The following is a 16,540-nucleotide window of genomic DNA, read 5'->3' as shown; positions in this document are numbered from 1 at the left end:
AATCAGATACAAGTTAGCCCTTGACTGCAATCTCACCTGGTGGTAAGTGATGATGCAGTCTAAGATGATAGCGGGCTAACCTGGAAGGGGTATGACAGTTTTTATTAAACCCATACCCCTTTGGTTTCTACACGGCATCGTACCGGAACGCTAAATCGCTTGGCGGCACGGCTTTGCCGGTAGGGTGGTAACTAGCCACGGCCGAAGCCTCCCACCAGACCATAATATATTATTACCGAATATATTATGTATACAAGAGTTAATATAGTTCCATGATAATACTTTTTGGTGCCGGTGCCTACATATTTTTATGAGACTCCACAATGGCACCTCATTGGCACCGACTCCAAAAAATATTATCATGGCTCTATATTAACTCTTGTATACATAATATATTCGGTAATAAATTAAATTATTTTTTTAATTTTTAGTGTTCGTGGCTAGGTATTGAAGTCAGTTTTTATTTTTTTTGTAATTTTTTTTTATTTCACAATTTTTAGTGACCCCATGGTATTAAAATATGCTATGCCTGGTTAAAAATCTACTGTTTACTAAGCTATTACACTGATCGCGAGCAATTTACTCTTATCCGTTGAGGAGTTCCATTATCTATCTTCGAAGATGTTCATCAGATCTTCACCAAATTTATATGGGACCAACTTTGAAGTATACCCTTTCAAAAAAAAAAAAATTTCAAAATCGGTCCAGGCGTCTTCGAGTAATCGGGGAACATACATAAAAAAAAGATTCCGACGAGTTGAGAACCTCCTCCTTTTTTTGAAGTCGGTTAAAAAAATGGTGTATGCACTATTCAGTGTCTTGTGGCCTATATGGAGTACAAGTGGCTGACCGCATAGTAAATGCCGCAGGGTGTATTTTATATGTTGTAACAGAAAGAGCGTCATGCGTACGAGCGCCTAGCAGCTGGTCTCGCAATCGGCAAGGTTAGAGAAAACCGCCGGCCTTAGCTATATCGGAAGATGTTGGAAAGGTTATCTTACTTGATGAATTTCGAAGAACATTATTTAGTGAAGTTTAAGAGATGAAACTTTCATTGATTTCGTAAAATAATAATTTTTGAATAAAGAGGAAATCTATACTTTTAAAGATTTTATTTTATTTTATTTCAGTTCAAACGAAGGGGCTGATTCTCTTGTACACAATCTCTAAACTAAACTAAATTAACAGGTCTAAATTTAGTGCTATCCTTTTCCGCAAGCAATAATATGAAAGGGATAGCACTAGATTTAGATGTCTCATTTTAGTTTAGTTTAGAAATTGTGTACAACGGATTTAGCCACAATACCGCCGATTCTGTTATCTTTCTCTAAACTAAATTTAGAGTATCCGCATCCTCTTCTTTTTAATATTGCTGAAAAGGGCCGGAACATGAATTTTACTTTTAAAGAAATAGTGCACGATACAATCAATAGACTCGCGACTGGCAGCTACAGTCACGCGGTTTGACGGCTCTAAATTAAACTTAAAACTGTCAAACTATGTCTGTCCTTTTCATAATATTTTAGTAAGAAGAGGATACTGTAAAATTTAGTTGTGCTCAAAATCAGTACCAATCTCTAAACTAAACTAAATTAATAGGTTTAATTTTAGTGCTATCCTTTTCCGCAAGCAACATTATGACAGGGATAGTAATTGATTTAGACGTGCCCTTTTAGTTTAGTTTAGAAATTGTGTACAAAACGGTCACAATTTGCTTGCAAATTACGATCGTAAATCCACTTGGGCTAAGGGCAATCAATGTAGAGTGGATTCAATCATTCAGTTGGCGCACGTTTGGCCCAATGTTGGCATTATAGCCAAACGTTTGGACCAACGAATGTTATGTAAGTTTCGTGTGTGACCCAGTGACACAGATGTTTTTATGGTGAGGTTCAAGTTTGGACGTAAAATTATTTATTACGTACAGGTTTCGTGATACGTAATTAAGTCTAGTATTAAACATAATATTATTTTTGTATATTATATGTGATGGCTGAATTGTTTTTTCCTTATTACTTTTGAAATATGCGTTAATGTATAAAATACTAGCTGATGCCCGCAACTTGGTCCGCTAGGAATTAGGTTTTTAAAACTCCCGTGGGAACTCTTTGATTTTCCAGAATAAAAAGTAGCCTATGTCACTCTCCATGTCTTTATCTTCACCCATGCAAAAATCACGTCAATCCGTTGCACCGTTGCGACGTGATTGAAGGACAAACCAACAAACCAACAAACAATCACACTGTCGCATTTATAATTAGGGTACTGACTAGTTTTTGTGGCAAAAAAAAGTCAAAATTCAAATGATTTTTTTAAATTGGCTACTATATCTTCTAAATATATAAAAGGAAATGGTGACTGACTGACTGACTGAATGACTGACTGACTGACTGACTGACTGATCTATCAACGCACAGCTTAAACAACTGGACGGATCGGGCTGAAATTTGGCATGCAGATAGCTATTATGACGTAGGCATCCGCTAAGAAAGGATTTTTGAAAATTCAACCCCTAAGAGGGTGAAATAGGGGTTTGAAATTTGTGTAGTCCACGCGGACGAAGTCGCGAGCATAAGCTAGTACCCGTATATATGACAGACAGACGGACGCACAGACGGACGGATGGACAGTCAGCGGAGGCTCACTATAATAGGGTTCCGTTGGTACCCTTCGGGGACGGAACCGTTAAAAGGAGGTCGTCTATTGAAAATCTAATTAAATAATGCCTTAGAGCAATAATTAGTCAAGATTGGGACACAGGCCCAAATTAAAAAGCATAACTACTTCCACTGCCTTCCTTAATTTGATCATTAATCAAAAACTACCGTTGTTTCAACTTACACAGAGTTCATAATCGGAAATCAAATTAAATTTTTTCATATTCTCTTGAAATTACAACTCTATTGTTATTGGGATAGAGCTGTAATTTGCGCGGTGTCTGTGATGCAATAGGTACCATCATTATGTCATGTTAGCACGTTACAGCGAATTCGACTCTTGCGCAAGTAGATGCAAGTGGGTCATGATCTCGACAAGTATTTCTGCTTAACTTCCGTTTTGCGAGAAAGTAAGTTTTTAGTTTATTGGGTTTTGCACGTGGTGTGGTGTGGCGGAGGGTTCCGTACTACAGCCGTATTTTTTCGACATTTTGCACGATAATTCAAAAACTATGATACCTAAAAATAAATAAAAATCTGTTTTAGAATGCACAGGTGAAGAACTTTCATATGATACCCCACTTGATATAGTCACTCACTTCGAAATTTGAAAATACTAATTATTAGTTCATGACCACAATTTAATTTTTTTTGTGTGATGTAACCCTAAATTCACGGTTTTCAGATTTTTCCCCAAATGTCAGCTATAAGATCTACCTACCTGCCAAATTTCATGATTCTAGGTCAACGGGAAGTACCCTGTAGGTTTCTTGACAGACCGACAGACATACAACAAAGCGATAAAAGGGTTCCGTTTTTCCTTTTGAGGTACGGAACCCTAAAAATTAAAATAATTATTATGGAACTATATCAACTCTTGTATACATAATATATATATTCGGTAAATAAATTAAATTATTTTTCAATTTTTAGTGTTTGTGTATCGAAGTCGGTTTTTATTTTTTTTGTAAATTTTTTTTAGATTTTTTTATCGCTTGGTGTCAAATACCGTATTGTTCATCAGTTATCACGTTTGGTGTCGTCGTTATCTAAAGAATCTGCAACCGAACGTGCCTTTCGTAAGAATAGTGATATAACTGAAAGTAATGTGTGAATCAGCACACATTTGGTTCACAATACATAATTGATTTATTATTCGATTCTAATTATGTAGGTACAGCATCGATATATAAATGACAAGATATGCCCAAGCGAACAAAATTTTTCACGGTTTTGGAACCAAATAAATCAGCGCCACCTCTTAGATACTAATGAACGACCCGTTTGAAATCCAGACGTCACTGAGGTTGCATTGGTGCTAAATAAACATTTTAGGACCACTGAGGGTGCCATTTTGCTTGTTCAACGGCCCTGTCCTTACGAAGTAATATATAGGTCAATGAGGTATAGCTAATTTTTCAAGTAATTTTTCCTCATAACTTGATGATCAGTGGTAATTTTGACAGCTTCATTAACTACAGATGTAACGCGTAAAAAATGAGTTCTCACGCGCCATTTTAACTTTGTGTGTCAAATGTCATGTCAAAAAAACGATTTTATTCATTTAGTTTAAATGTGAACCGAACTTTTTAGAACCGAATTAATAGCTATCGGCATGCCAAATTTCAGCCGGAGCCATCCAGTAGTTTGAGCTGTGCGTTGATAGATCAGTCAGTCAGTCAACGTGTTAATCACTAAGCTATTACCGCATCGATTAAGGCACTACCATTTACTACTAATTGATATCACTTTTAAAATTTTAATTTTAGGATGATTCATAAAACTCATTTCAATAAAAACACTAATTATTATTATTATGCTTTAATTAAGGTCAGTATACTTTGTTCATAATTAAAATGATATGAATAATTCCTGGTAGAACAATAATTAGTATTTTCAACTTTCAAAGTAAGATTATACTGTGCCAAATGGCGTATCCATATTATGAAACTACTTTACCTGTGCATTCTAAAACAGATTTTTATTTATTTTTATGCATCATAGTTTTTGATTTATGGTGCAAAATGTCGACAAAATACTACTGTAGTACGAAACCCTCAGTGCGCGAGTCTGACTCGTACTTTGCCGGTTTTTTACCCATTATAAATCTAATTTGCTTATTTGTACATCATGTTATTATTTTAGTGCATTGACGTGCATGTGATTGTACGTAGACTACCTATAAGTACTAGGTTACGTAGAGAACAATAAAACCTCCTTCCTGATTCTCACTGCTCATTACTGCACCACACAGTTCTTGTGTATGTTTGTGTGTTATGAGTTTATGACATTCAAGTACGCAAACAGGTCGAGATGGCAATTGGGGAGGGAACGCACCGCACACCCGCGCTAACCGGGGGGAAACGTGACAGCAGTAGCAATGCGACAATTCATTTGCTGTCTCTCTTCTTATTTTGCTTTGTGGCTATTGCTGTCTCTCTCTAGCCGCTGTTGAGTGTGACGTTTGACAGCAAAGATCGCGAGATTACGTAATCACCCTGCCGCCGGGTGAGGGCGAGCGCGGGTGACGGGCGGATGTGCGGGGCGTCCCCCGCCTCATACCCCGATTGCCATCTTGATTCTCGACCTGTCGCGTACTATTGCTGCTGAACACAGCTCTCCTCTCACAATGAGAAGGGCTCAGGCCATAGTCCGCCACGCTGACCAAATGCAGATTGGCAGGCTTCACACAACTTTGGAAATTCGAAGACGTTCCTGGCACAGTGGTAAGCGCTGTGGTCTTATTAGTGGGAGGTTCCGGGTTCGATTCCTGGCAGGGGTTTGGAATTTTATAATTTCTAAATTTCTGGTCTGGTCTGGTGGGAGCCTTCGGCCGTGGATTTAGCGTTCCGCCGTGTAGAAAACAAAGGCCCGCTTCCATCTTAGACTGCATCATTACTTGCCACCAGGTGAAATTCCAGTCAAGGGCTAGCTTGTATCTGAATTTAAAAAAATCATGGAAAATTATAATGGTGCTTTCATCGATTTAGAAACAAAAGACAGACAATAGAAATGCTAAGGCAAGCGTGTGTACAGACAGACGTGCTTGGCCGTTGACTCAGGCATCAGGCATTGTGTTTTATGCAGAATGCATGAGCAATGTTCTATTGCAAATTGCAATCACACGTATCGATTGTATAGTTACCTCGTAAGAATAGTCTATCAATGAGATTGATATCATATAGGTAGCGGGCACTTTTAAGAGTTTTTATCATGTAAAATTCATGTCCCGTCCTTTTTTAGGGTTCCGTAGTAAACAAGGAACCCTTATAGTTTCGCCATGTCCGTCCGTCTGTCCGTCCGTCCGTCCGTCCTCGGTTAATCTCAGAGACTATTAGTGCTCGAAATCTGTAATTTGGCATGGGTATAAATATTAATCACGCCGACAAAGTGGTGATATAAAATTTTGATAAATATTTTTTTTTAGGGTAGCTCACCCTACATGTAAAGTGCAGATGATTTTTTTTCTCGTCTACCCCATAGTGTGGGGTATCGTTGAATACCTAGGTAGGTTGGTAGGTCTTTTAAAAATACTGTAGCCTGTAGGTGTTGGAACATCATTTTTCGATTTCTAGATCCGTTTGTAAAATTTGATGTTAATTTTTATTAGAGTTAAGTGTCCCCCTCCCCCCTCCCCCCTCCCCACCCCCTCTATCAGTCAAATGGTAGTATATAGGAACGTGAAAAAATTCACAGCAGTAGATTAATCAATTTTAAAGAAAAACGCACTTGGCTGGTTTTTTTTTGAAATATTGAAAAGAAAAAGATGCAGACACTCTTTTAGTTTAGAGAAAGACAACAGAATCAGCGCCATTGTTAGTTTCAAAGTTATATAGGAAGCAATATTACATAATATTATGTCGAATCAAAAGGTTATTATATACTACCTCACAGCACGCTCAATCGAGGTGAGGGGTCAAAGTTATCTATTGTCTCGTGCTAAGTTTTCCTGTAGTTTTTCTTTAAGTTTTTTTAAGTTGACGTATGAATAGATACCTCGGCTGCCATTCCGCCTCATACCCCGATTGCCATCTCGACCTGTCGCGTACTATGTCTGGTATGTAAGTAGGTATATTTATAATTTCGGGTTTTTGTGTAGGTGTGCAATTAATTTAATTATTCTTAAAGTAGGTACAATTTTTTGTTCACATAATCCGTGCAGTGGCCGTCCTCTCGCTCTCTTCCCATCTCTGGGGTACCAGTAAGTGACCTCTTTGGTCCATTTATCCTTTGGGGATCTGATCATATCAGAGAGCGAGAGGACGGCCACAGAGGAGATGGGAGGATGACCTGCCAAAGGGTTGGCGCGGACTAGCGTTAGATAGGAAAAAATGGAGAAGTCTAGAGGAGGCCTATGTCCAAAGAGGACAACCTGAACTGTAAATTGCTGGTGTTACTAATTTTTTTTAGAATAAATTATGTAGGATAGGATAATTAAATAATAGAAAATAAGAAATTAGTAATACGTTTAGTTAGTAATATAAGATGTAAAACTAGTGTATCAGTGAATAAAGGCTATTTTATTTATTTATTTATTTAATCCGTGCAGGCTGTTTGTATTTATACTTATTTCAAGGTAAATAAATATTCACTTATCTTCAAACTAGCGACCCGCCCCGGCTTCGCATGGGTGCAATGTAGATACTAATGTGGTGTCAGTGAGGTGTATTTGCCTCGGAAACTCAAATGAGAGGATTTTTTCCGACCTAATTCACATTATTTCAATTTCTCTAGGGATCTCTAATTTTTGAGAACTAAACTATAGCTATAAACCTTCCTCTTGAATCACTCTATCTATTGGTGAAAACCGCATTAAAATCCGTTGCGTAGTTTAAAAGATCTAGGTACGCGTTCATACATACAGACAGACAGCGGGAAGCGACTTTATTTTATACTATGTAAAGATAAGTAAAGCGGTGATATCCTAGTGGTTAATATTCCGGTCTCCTATTCGGGTAGTCCGGGGTTCGACAGTAACTGATTAGAGTTAAGTGCGTTTTGAGCAATTAAATATCACTTGCTTTAAAGGTGAAGGAAACCATCGGGAGAAAACCCTGCATGCCTGAGATGTCTCTTTGATTCTTTGACTCTTTGTCATTGAAAATCAAAGAGTTCCCATGGAGTCTGTTTGACTGATTTTGGCGAAGTTTCAGTACACTTACTAATTGGGTATTTGACTCCAATTTTTTTATTACTTTATTATAAACTAGAATAAAAATAATGACGTAAACTGAAAAAATTAATTACTTAAATCGATCAAATAAAAAAAAAGTTATAAGCATTTAAATATTTCTGATTAGACAGAGATAGCGATACAGCAGTTTGACGTCACACCTACTAATGCCATGGTAGCTTCGTGCGGTTTTATACAAATTTTCGTTTTGCGAGAAAGGGACAGAAGACCCTCCCACTCCAAGATTAAAATGCCTGTAACTTTGTAAATCTTTGTTGGATTTTAATATTTTTTTCAGTGTACGTCATTATTTTTATCCTAGTTTATAATAATATTTACCAAATTCAAAAGTAGGCAAATACCCAATTATTTAGTATCTATCTGTAAAAACCTCTTATAAACTAGACGCACCCGCTCCCACCTGGGCCGCAGACTAGAAGACGTTGGTTTTTCTTATAAAACAAAATAATGATTTTCACACGGATTTTCAGCACCCGAGTTAAGCCAAGCCGAGCCAAGGCGGGTTAGCTCGTTTTAAATATGATTAATCATTATATTTAATTACAAACATTAACACCTTGGTGGCGAGCAGAGAGTAGGTAGGTACCTAGTTGCAGCTTGCGGTTAACAAGTTGCAACAAAAAGGAAGCCGAGTGGGCGTCCTTGTGAAAAATTCCGTAATAAATTATATCTTTAGGCATATTTTTATAATCTCTATATATAAAAATGAATCGCTAAATGTGTTGCTGATCGCAAATCTCTGCTGAACCGATTTCGGTAATTGTTTTTTTATAATATTCCTTGAAGTACGAGGATGGTTCTTACGGAGGATTTAAAAAATTTGAATCGACTGTTTGGCGGTACGAAGTTCGCCGGGGCAGCTAGTTTTTTTATAAATACCAGTTTGTTTCTAATTAATTCAAGAATGTGGTCAAATATTTCACCTTTATTAAAACTGTGATCAATGCCCTTATCAATCATCACGATCAACCCATCGCCGGCTCACTACAGAGCACGGGTCTCCTCTCAGACTCCTCTCCCCTCTGAGAAGGGTTTTTGGCCATAGTCTACCACGCTGGCCATGTGCGGATAGGTAGACTTCACACACCTTTGAGAACATTATGGAGAACTCTCAGGCATGCAGGTTTCCTCACGATGTTTTCCTTCACCGGTACAGCAAGTGATATTTAATTAATTAAAACGCACATAACTCCGAAAAGTTGGAGGTGCGTACCCGGGATCAAACCCCCGACCTCCAATTAGAAGGCGGACGTCCTAACCACTAGGCTATCACAGCATAACTACATAACATAACAGCCCTTATCAATACCCTTATTATAAATGCGAAAGTGTGTTTGTTTGTTGGTTTATTGGTTTGTTGGTTTGCCGGCCTTCAATCACGTCGCAACGGAGCAAAGGATTGACGTGATTTATTGCATGGGTAGGTACACTTAAAGACCTGGAGTGACATAGACTACTTTTAATCCCGGAAAATGAAAGAGTTCTTCCTACAGGGTTTTTAAAACCACGCAATCTAGCAGACAGACAGATGGACAGACACACTTGTTTACTATATGGATGGACACTTAGGTAACTGAATTGAAGGATAAGCTCCACTACATTTGTATGCATTGATTGGCCCTTCTCTACATAGTATAAAATAAAGTCGCTTCCCGCGTCTGTATGTATGTATGAACGCGTAGATCTTTTAAACTACGCAACGGATTTTAATGCGGTTTTCACCAATAGATAGAGTGATTCCAGGGGAAGGTTTATAGCTATAGTTTAATTCTCAAAAAATTAGAGATCCCTATTGAAATAATATGAATTAGGTCGGAAAAAAATCCTCTCATTTGAGAGTTTCCGAGGCAATGACACCACATTAGTATCTACATTGCACCCATACGAAGCCGGGGCGGGTCGCTAGTATATAATAATCGAAGTTTAGGGGATTGACTTTATCATTACCTAAAACCCTTTTTAACCGACTTTAAAAAAGGAGGAGGTTCTCAACTCGTCGGAAACTTTGTTGTTTTTAAATCTAAATATATAAAAGGAAAAGATGACTGACTGACTGACTGATCTATCAACACACAGCTCAAACTACTGGACGAATCGGGCTGGTTGGCATGCAAATAATAATGACGTAGGCATCCGCTAAAAAAGGATTTTTGAAAATTCAACCCCTATGGGGGTGATATAGGGGTTTGAAATTTGTGTAGTCCACGTGGATGAAGTCGCGAGCATAAGCTAGTCATTACCTAAACCCTTTTTAACCGACTTCAAAAAAGGAGGAGGTTCTCAATTCGTCGGAAACTTTGCTTTGTTTAAATGTGGTATATTTTGCGTAATTATTTTTGATTACTTGTAACCTTCCACAAAGTTCGTTAGTAAACAACAGAACTGCAACGCAATATGATACCTGAGATTATGATAAAAAACGATTTGACGTCAATAAAGGCTTGGGCAGACGCATCGAGAAGCGACACTGTGTCCAACGCCGAACGCGGCTTCTAGAAATTGTAATACAAGGAGCTGACTGTATCAATCATCATAATCATCAATCCAACACCGACTCACTACTGAGCACGGATCTTCTCTAAGAATGAGTTTGGCCGTAATCTACCACGCTGACTAGGTACAGATTGGAACTATGAAAACATTATGGATCATTCTCGGGCATTTCATTTTTCATTTTTCATTTAATTTCATTTCATTACGATGTTTTCCTTCACCGTTAAACAAGTGAACATAATTACTTAAAACGCACATAGCTCCGAAATGTTAGAGGTGCGCGCTCGGGATCGGTCTTCCGACCTCCCGAATAGAAGGCTGATGTCTTAACCACTAGGCTATAATAATTCGGCGGTACTTAATGGCTTGTATAGTACGGTATAATAACATTGTAAATTGAAAAATTAAAAAGAGCAACCGCCGAGTTTCTTACTGGTTCTTCTCGGTAGGAACGGCATTCCGAACCAGTGGTAAATTAAAACTACCTGACTATTCATAAGCACTTGTAAAAAGTTTACATGAATAAAAATCATTCTATTCTATTCTATTCTAATTTACGACTTTAAATCAAAGATCCTTAGACCTTCCTTAGTTATTTTTGTCTTGTTTTTACCATGCGTGTATAACTTGGTATTTTCTAATTCTTGGCTAATAATTTAATTTAAACTTAAATTCCCAAGTAATATAATCGGGTTTTAAGATCTGATTGGTGTAATCAAAATTAATAACCTTCAAGTTTTTGTAACTAATTTTACTAAGTACTCTGTTATTTGGGATACTGTCATTGTCCGCAACGTTGTATGAGGGCGGTGATCACTGCAACACAGTTGATTCTTCTGCAGAATCATCTTTCCCATTTCTTTATATATATATATAAAAGGAGAAGGTGACTGACTGACTGACTGACTGACTGACTGACTGACTGACTGACTGATCTATCAACACACAGCTCAAACTACTGGACGGATCGGGCTGAAATTTGGCATGCAAATAATAATGACGTAGGCATCCGCTAAGAAAGGATTATTGAAAATTCAACTCCTAAGGGGGTGAAATAGGGGTTTGAAATTTTGTAGTCCACGCGGACGAAGTCGCGAGCATAAGCTAGTGTTACTATAAATCATTAGTTTCAATGAAGTAAATAAGTTTGTAATAATTTTTTTATTTTATCGGCGTCGTCGTTGCCATCGCGTTTTGTCTGTCAAGCCCTTAAGCCGGAGTCCGACAGTCGGCGCCGGGCCGTTGAACTTGATTAAATGAATTTGCTTCCTCGAAGGAAAATAACAATTTTTTATAATAAGTAGGTTTTTTTGGAAGAGCTATACATTTAACAGCTAACTTGAGGTGGTATATAAAGAACCGTTTAAGAGAGACGTGGGTTTGATGACTCCATACTTTCGATTGTAACTTTATGCGAACTCAAAAATCAAAATCAAAATTTCGTCTAGTGTCTTATAAAATGAAAGTCTGTGACTCTTCACTCTACCACTGATTCGGAAAGCAGACTCAAGTACTAAGAAGGGTTTCAATGATGGAATGACTTGAATGGCGACCTCGCACTGGAAGGCGCAGCTTTGGAAGACGGACGGCATCAGACGAGTCGCAGGGAGCCGCTGGATACAAGCGGCGCAAGGCCGTTTCGTGTGGCGTATATCACTGAGTAATAATTTATTTTTGGCACAGGCAAATACCGTATTGTATAACCACTTGAACTTAGTAAGTGTGCTTTTACACACTGTTTTAATTTGTGTATGGCAAATCTGTCTCTCTAGAACTAACCAAACTATGTCTAGTTTTAGTCTTTAACTCACCAAAGTAAAGCCTTACAAACAGATTATGTAAATAGAATAGAATAGAATAGAATGTTTTTTATTCATGTAAACTTTTTAAAAGTGCTTATGAATAGTCAGGTAGTTTTAATTTACCACTGGTTCGGAATGCCGTTCCTACCGAGAAGAACCAGCAAGAAACTCGGCGGTTGCTCTTTTTAATTTTTCAATTTACAATGTTATTATATCGTACTATACAAGCCATTGCAGCCCCGTGCATTGCTGGAGCGAGTCGAATCCAAGCTTTTTTATCGTTTACATAGTCTGCGACTGTATAATATGCTTTTTTTAGGAGCTTACTTTTAACACATTTTTTAAACTTGTGTAAAGGCAAGTCTAAAATTGCTTGTGGAATTTTATTATAAAATATTACACTCATTCCCACAAATGACTTTCGCACCTTCCAGAGGCGGAGCGCAGGAGTAGCTAGCTTATTTTTGTTTCTAGTTTGCCTATCATGGAGATCACTGATTTTTTTGTAACTGTGAATGTTTTGTCGTACAAAAATTATATTATTGTAAATGAATAAAATCAAACGCGTTATAAAATTATTCAAATCCTTTTGACTACCATAGGTCGCGCCTAACGCGTGTATCTGTGACGACCATATTTATCCGGTAATTATCATCGATTCCATCCAATATCTACGTCACATCGATTATCGATTAAGTGCGACGAAATGAGACAGCAATATGTGACGTGGTTGAGCAAGGTTGCGATCAAAAGGGATGGATATAGTTTTCAATGTTTCGACGCGTAAAATATTGTAACTTGACTCGATTTATGGTGCGACGTACAATACAATAATTTTTCCACAAGACAGCTCTTATGAATTTACTAGCTGTACCCGTAGTACAAGATTTTACGTCTCACCAAACGAAACCAAATTCGAGAGTCGAAATACTTCCGCGTTACAGTAAAATGGACCTAAACAGCCTTGAATTGAAGTCAAATATTCAATGCCACTGATTTTAATTTCGCAATGTTTCCGCTTGGAGCGCTGGCTGTAGAAGTGTAGACAAACTTGAGCTTTAAAACAAGGCATTTAAGATCCAGTTTACTGTAACGCGGAAGTATTTCGACTCTCGAATTTGGTTTGGTTTGGGGAGACGTAAAATCTTGTACTACGGGTACTGACCCGCCGCTTCACTCCCGGCTTCACTCGAGTGGAATTTTGTAAATCGGTAAGGGGGTGGAATTTCCAAAAATCCTGAAAAACGTACCTACGACAGTACCTACCTAAGTAAGCACGCGACAGGTCGAACTCGAAATAGCAATCGGGATGAGAATGCCCCGCACACCCGCACAACCCTACGCTAGCCCGGTGCAGGATAGCGCGGGTGACGTGCGGGTGTGCGGGGCGTCCCTTCGCCTCATACCCCGATTGCCTCTCTCTCCGACCGGTTGCGTTCTTGATTGTTGCCTGGAACTCGCCATCCTCACATAAACTTTAACAGTTTCTAGAGGATGGCGAACTGTTTATTTTAAAATGTATAATTGAAATTTACGTGATCAATAAAAAAAAAAAAAGCCTAAATAGTTTCAATACCAACTAACTTAAAAAATCCTATTGGGAGGTCTTCCAAGGCTGCGTTTTCCGGTGCGAGGTCGCCATTCTAGCACCTTTGAACCCCAGCTAACTATCAGTTTCTCGGACTATGTGCTCTGCCCATTTTCACTTCAGCTTCGCAACCCGTTGAGCTATGTCGGTTACTCTAGTTCTCCTACGGATCTCATCAGTACCTACCCATATTATAAATGTGAAAGTGTGTTTATTTGTTGGTTTATTGGTTTGTTGGTTTGTCCTTCAATCACGTCGCAACGGTGCAACGGATTGACGTGATTTTTTCATGAGTAGGTATAGATAAAGACATGGAGAGTGACATAAGGCTACTTTTTATCCCGGAAAATCAAAGAGTTCCCACGGGATTTTGAAAAAACCTAATTCCACGCGGACGAAGTCGCGGGCAACAGCTAGTAAAATTTTTTTTTTTCTGTTTTGATCACTGGCCTGTGTAAAGGCGCCCTTAAGGTGATAGTTTCGCCACGGTGACCGTGAGCTATAATATGTCAAAACGCGAACGTTTCGCGCTGAATAAAACATGCGCTTGCGTCTATGCAGCTTGAATTAAAAAAACAACTTGTCACACAATGGCGGGAAAACGCAAGGGCGATTAGAATCGGGGCGTACTTCGATCGAAAGGGCTTAACCTTTACCTTTCCTTCTTGAGCAAAAGATATGGACTTAGGCTGAGATCTATAGAGCGCACTTTGACTTTGCTCAGACTTAAGATTGAGTTAAAACGAGACAGATATATGTGAGAGATATACATCTGTCTCGTTTTAACTCTGACTTAAGTCTAAGCAAAGTCAGAGTGCGCTCTATAGATCTTTTAGGCTGAGATCTATAGAGCGCACTTTGACTTTGCTCAGACTTAAGATTGAGTTAAAGCGAGCCAGATATATGTGAGAGATATACATCTGTCTCGTTTTAAGTCTAAGCAAAGTCAGAGTGCGCTCTATAGATCTTTTAGGCTGAGATCTATAGAGCGCACTTTGACTTTTCTCAGACTTCATATTGAGTTAAAACGAGACAGATTTATGTGAGAGATAGCTCTGTCTCGTTTTAACTCTGTCTTAAGTCTTAGCAAAGTCAGAGTGCGCTCTATAGATCTTTTAGGCTGAGATCTATAGAGCGCACTTTGACTTTTCTCAGACTTAAGATTGAGTTTTAACGAGACAGATTTATGTGAGAGATATAGCTCTGTCTTGTTTTAACTCTGTCTTAAGTCTAAGCTAAGTCAGAGTGCGCTCTATAGATCTTTTAGGGTGAGATCTATAGAGCGCACTTTGACTTTGCTCAGACTTAAGATTGAGTTATAACGAGACAGATTTATGTGAGAGATATAGCTCTGTCTTGTTTTAACTCTGTCTTAAGTCTAAGCTAAGTTAGAGTGCACTCTATATAGATCTCACCCAAGTGTCGTGGCACCCCTTCCAGACACTTTTAAAGTTTTAAGTGACGCGCGTAAGACAATGCACCGGGAAACTTTCGGCATTTATAAAATAACGAAGGTCTGGGCCTCACGGGCTCTGAGTCCATTATCATCATCTCGAAATGTTTGATGATTTAAATGGCAATGATTTTCCTTAAACACAAAAAATAATTTTCTTTTGTTTTGCCAACAGAGAAACCTCGCCTTCGTCGCCGCTGGGCGACGAGAAGGAGTCCAAGATGTGCCAGATACAGTTCTCCATGCCCATCGACAAAAACAGCACTGTGAGTACCATAACTCCATGATCTATTATTATTATTATTATTATTTATTTATTTATTTATTATTTAATTAGAACGGCCATAAAGCCAATTACACTAATTAAACTACGAGTACAAACTAACATAAACATACATACAAAAATTGTTAAAATTATAAATTTTAAAAAGCAAAATTATAAATTTTCACAAAAGTGCAAAATCTGACCCATGAGGTCAGCCCATTTGTCAGCAAATATGTCACAGCGAGGGGACTCCTTCAGCAGCGCGTTGAGCGCAGCCAAAGTGCGCGGTATGGGTGACCACTGACTGGAGCGCGCTACCGTGCGACTAAACGGACTTACGAAAAATTTAGAGCGGTGGCGGAGATAGCTGTAATTAGAGGGTGCATAAACGCAGCAGAGCTTGTTGTGTAGTTCAGAGCAGTCGATCACACCCCTAAGAATCTTGCAAATTGTACCAATTTGGTCGCAGTCTCTTCGGGTTTTGAGCATCATAACGGGTCATCTATATAAATAAGCTGTGATAGCCTAGTGGTTAGGACGTCCGCCTCCTAATCGGAGGTCGGGGGTTCGATCCCGGCCGCGATTTATTATCATTAAACACTTTATTTGTACCACCACAAGAAGGATTACAAAACTAACAAAAAACACAGACAGAAGGAAGATACAAAAGGCGGCCTTATCGCTAATTAGCGATCTCTACCAGGCAACCTTAAGAATAGGAAAATATGAGGAAAAAGTTGTGCGTTTTAAATAATGCAATATCACTTGCTTTAACGTTCATTGCCTACCCAGTCATTCCTAAATGGATTATCCAAATTTTCCGAATGGGTTTTCAGAATGCCATTTGAGGCTTCGCGCATTAAGGTCTGTACGCACCTGAGCTGAGCTGCGCGTCACTGCACGTCCCGGCACAGAGCGTCAAAATATCATTTAGCTATCATTTTGTATGGCGCATATCGCACTAGAGCGGCGCTGCACACTACAGCGCTTCACCGCGCGTTGCCGCGCGTCGCAGCTGGGACAATATTGTGAAGCGCAGCGCAGCGACGCTAGTGCGACATACCCAGCGGCGCATCGCGACGCTTCAG

General features: G+C 38.8%; 1 protein-coding gene across 2 annotated transcripts in view; it reads left to right on the top strand.

Moving 5' to 3' along the window:
• Nucleotides 1–16,540, top strand: part of snu (ABC-type transporter snustorr) — a 92,370-nt gene that overhangs the window by 44,289 nt on the left and 31,541 nt on the right. For both annotated transcript variants that reach the window (XM_034981373.2, XM_034981374.2), the window contains one exon: nucleotides 15,363–15,453. In XM_034981373.2, coding sequence (XP_034837264.1) covers nucleotides 15,363–15,453 — 91 coding nt within the window. The remainder of the gene's footprint in view (nucleotides 1–15,362; nucleotides 15,454–16,540) is intronic.

The sequence above is a fragment of the Maniola hyperantus genome, chromosome 24, assembly GCF_902806685.2.
Source record: "Maniola hyperantus chromosome 24, iAphHyp1.2, whole genome shotgun sequence".
NCBI lineage: Eukaryota > Metazoa > Arthropoda > Insecta > Lepidoptera > Nymphalidae > Maniola > Maniola hyperantus.
The sequence above is the reverse complement of the archived record's forward strand: the minus strand, read 5'-3'. Positions and strand labels throughout refer to the sequence as shown.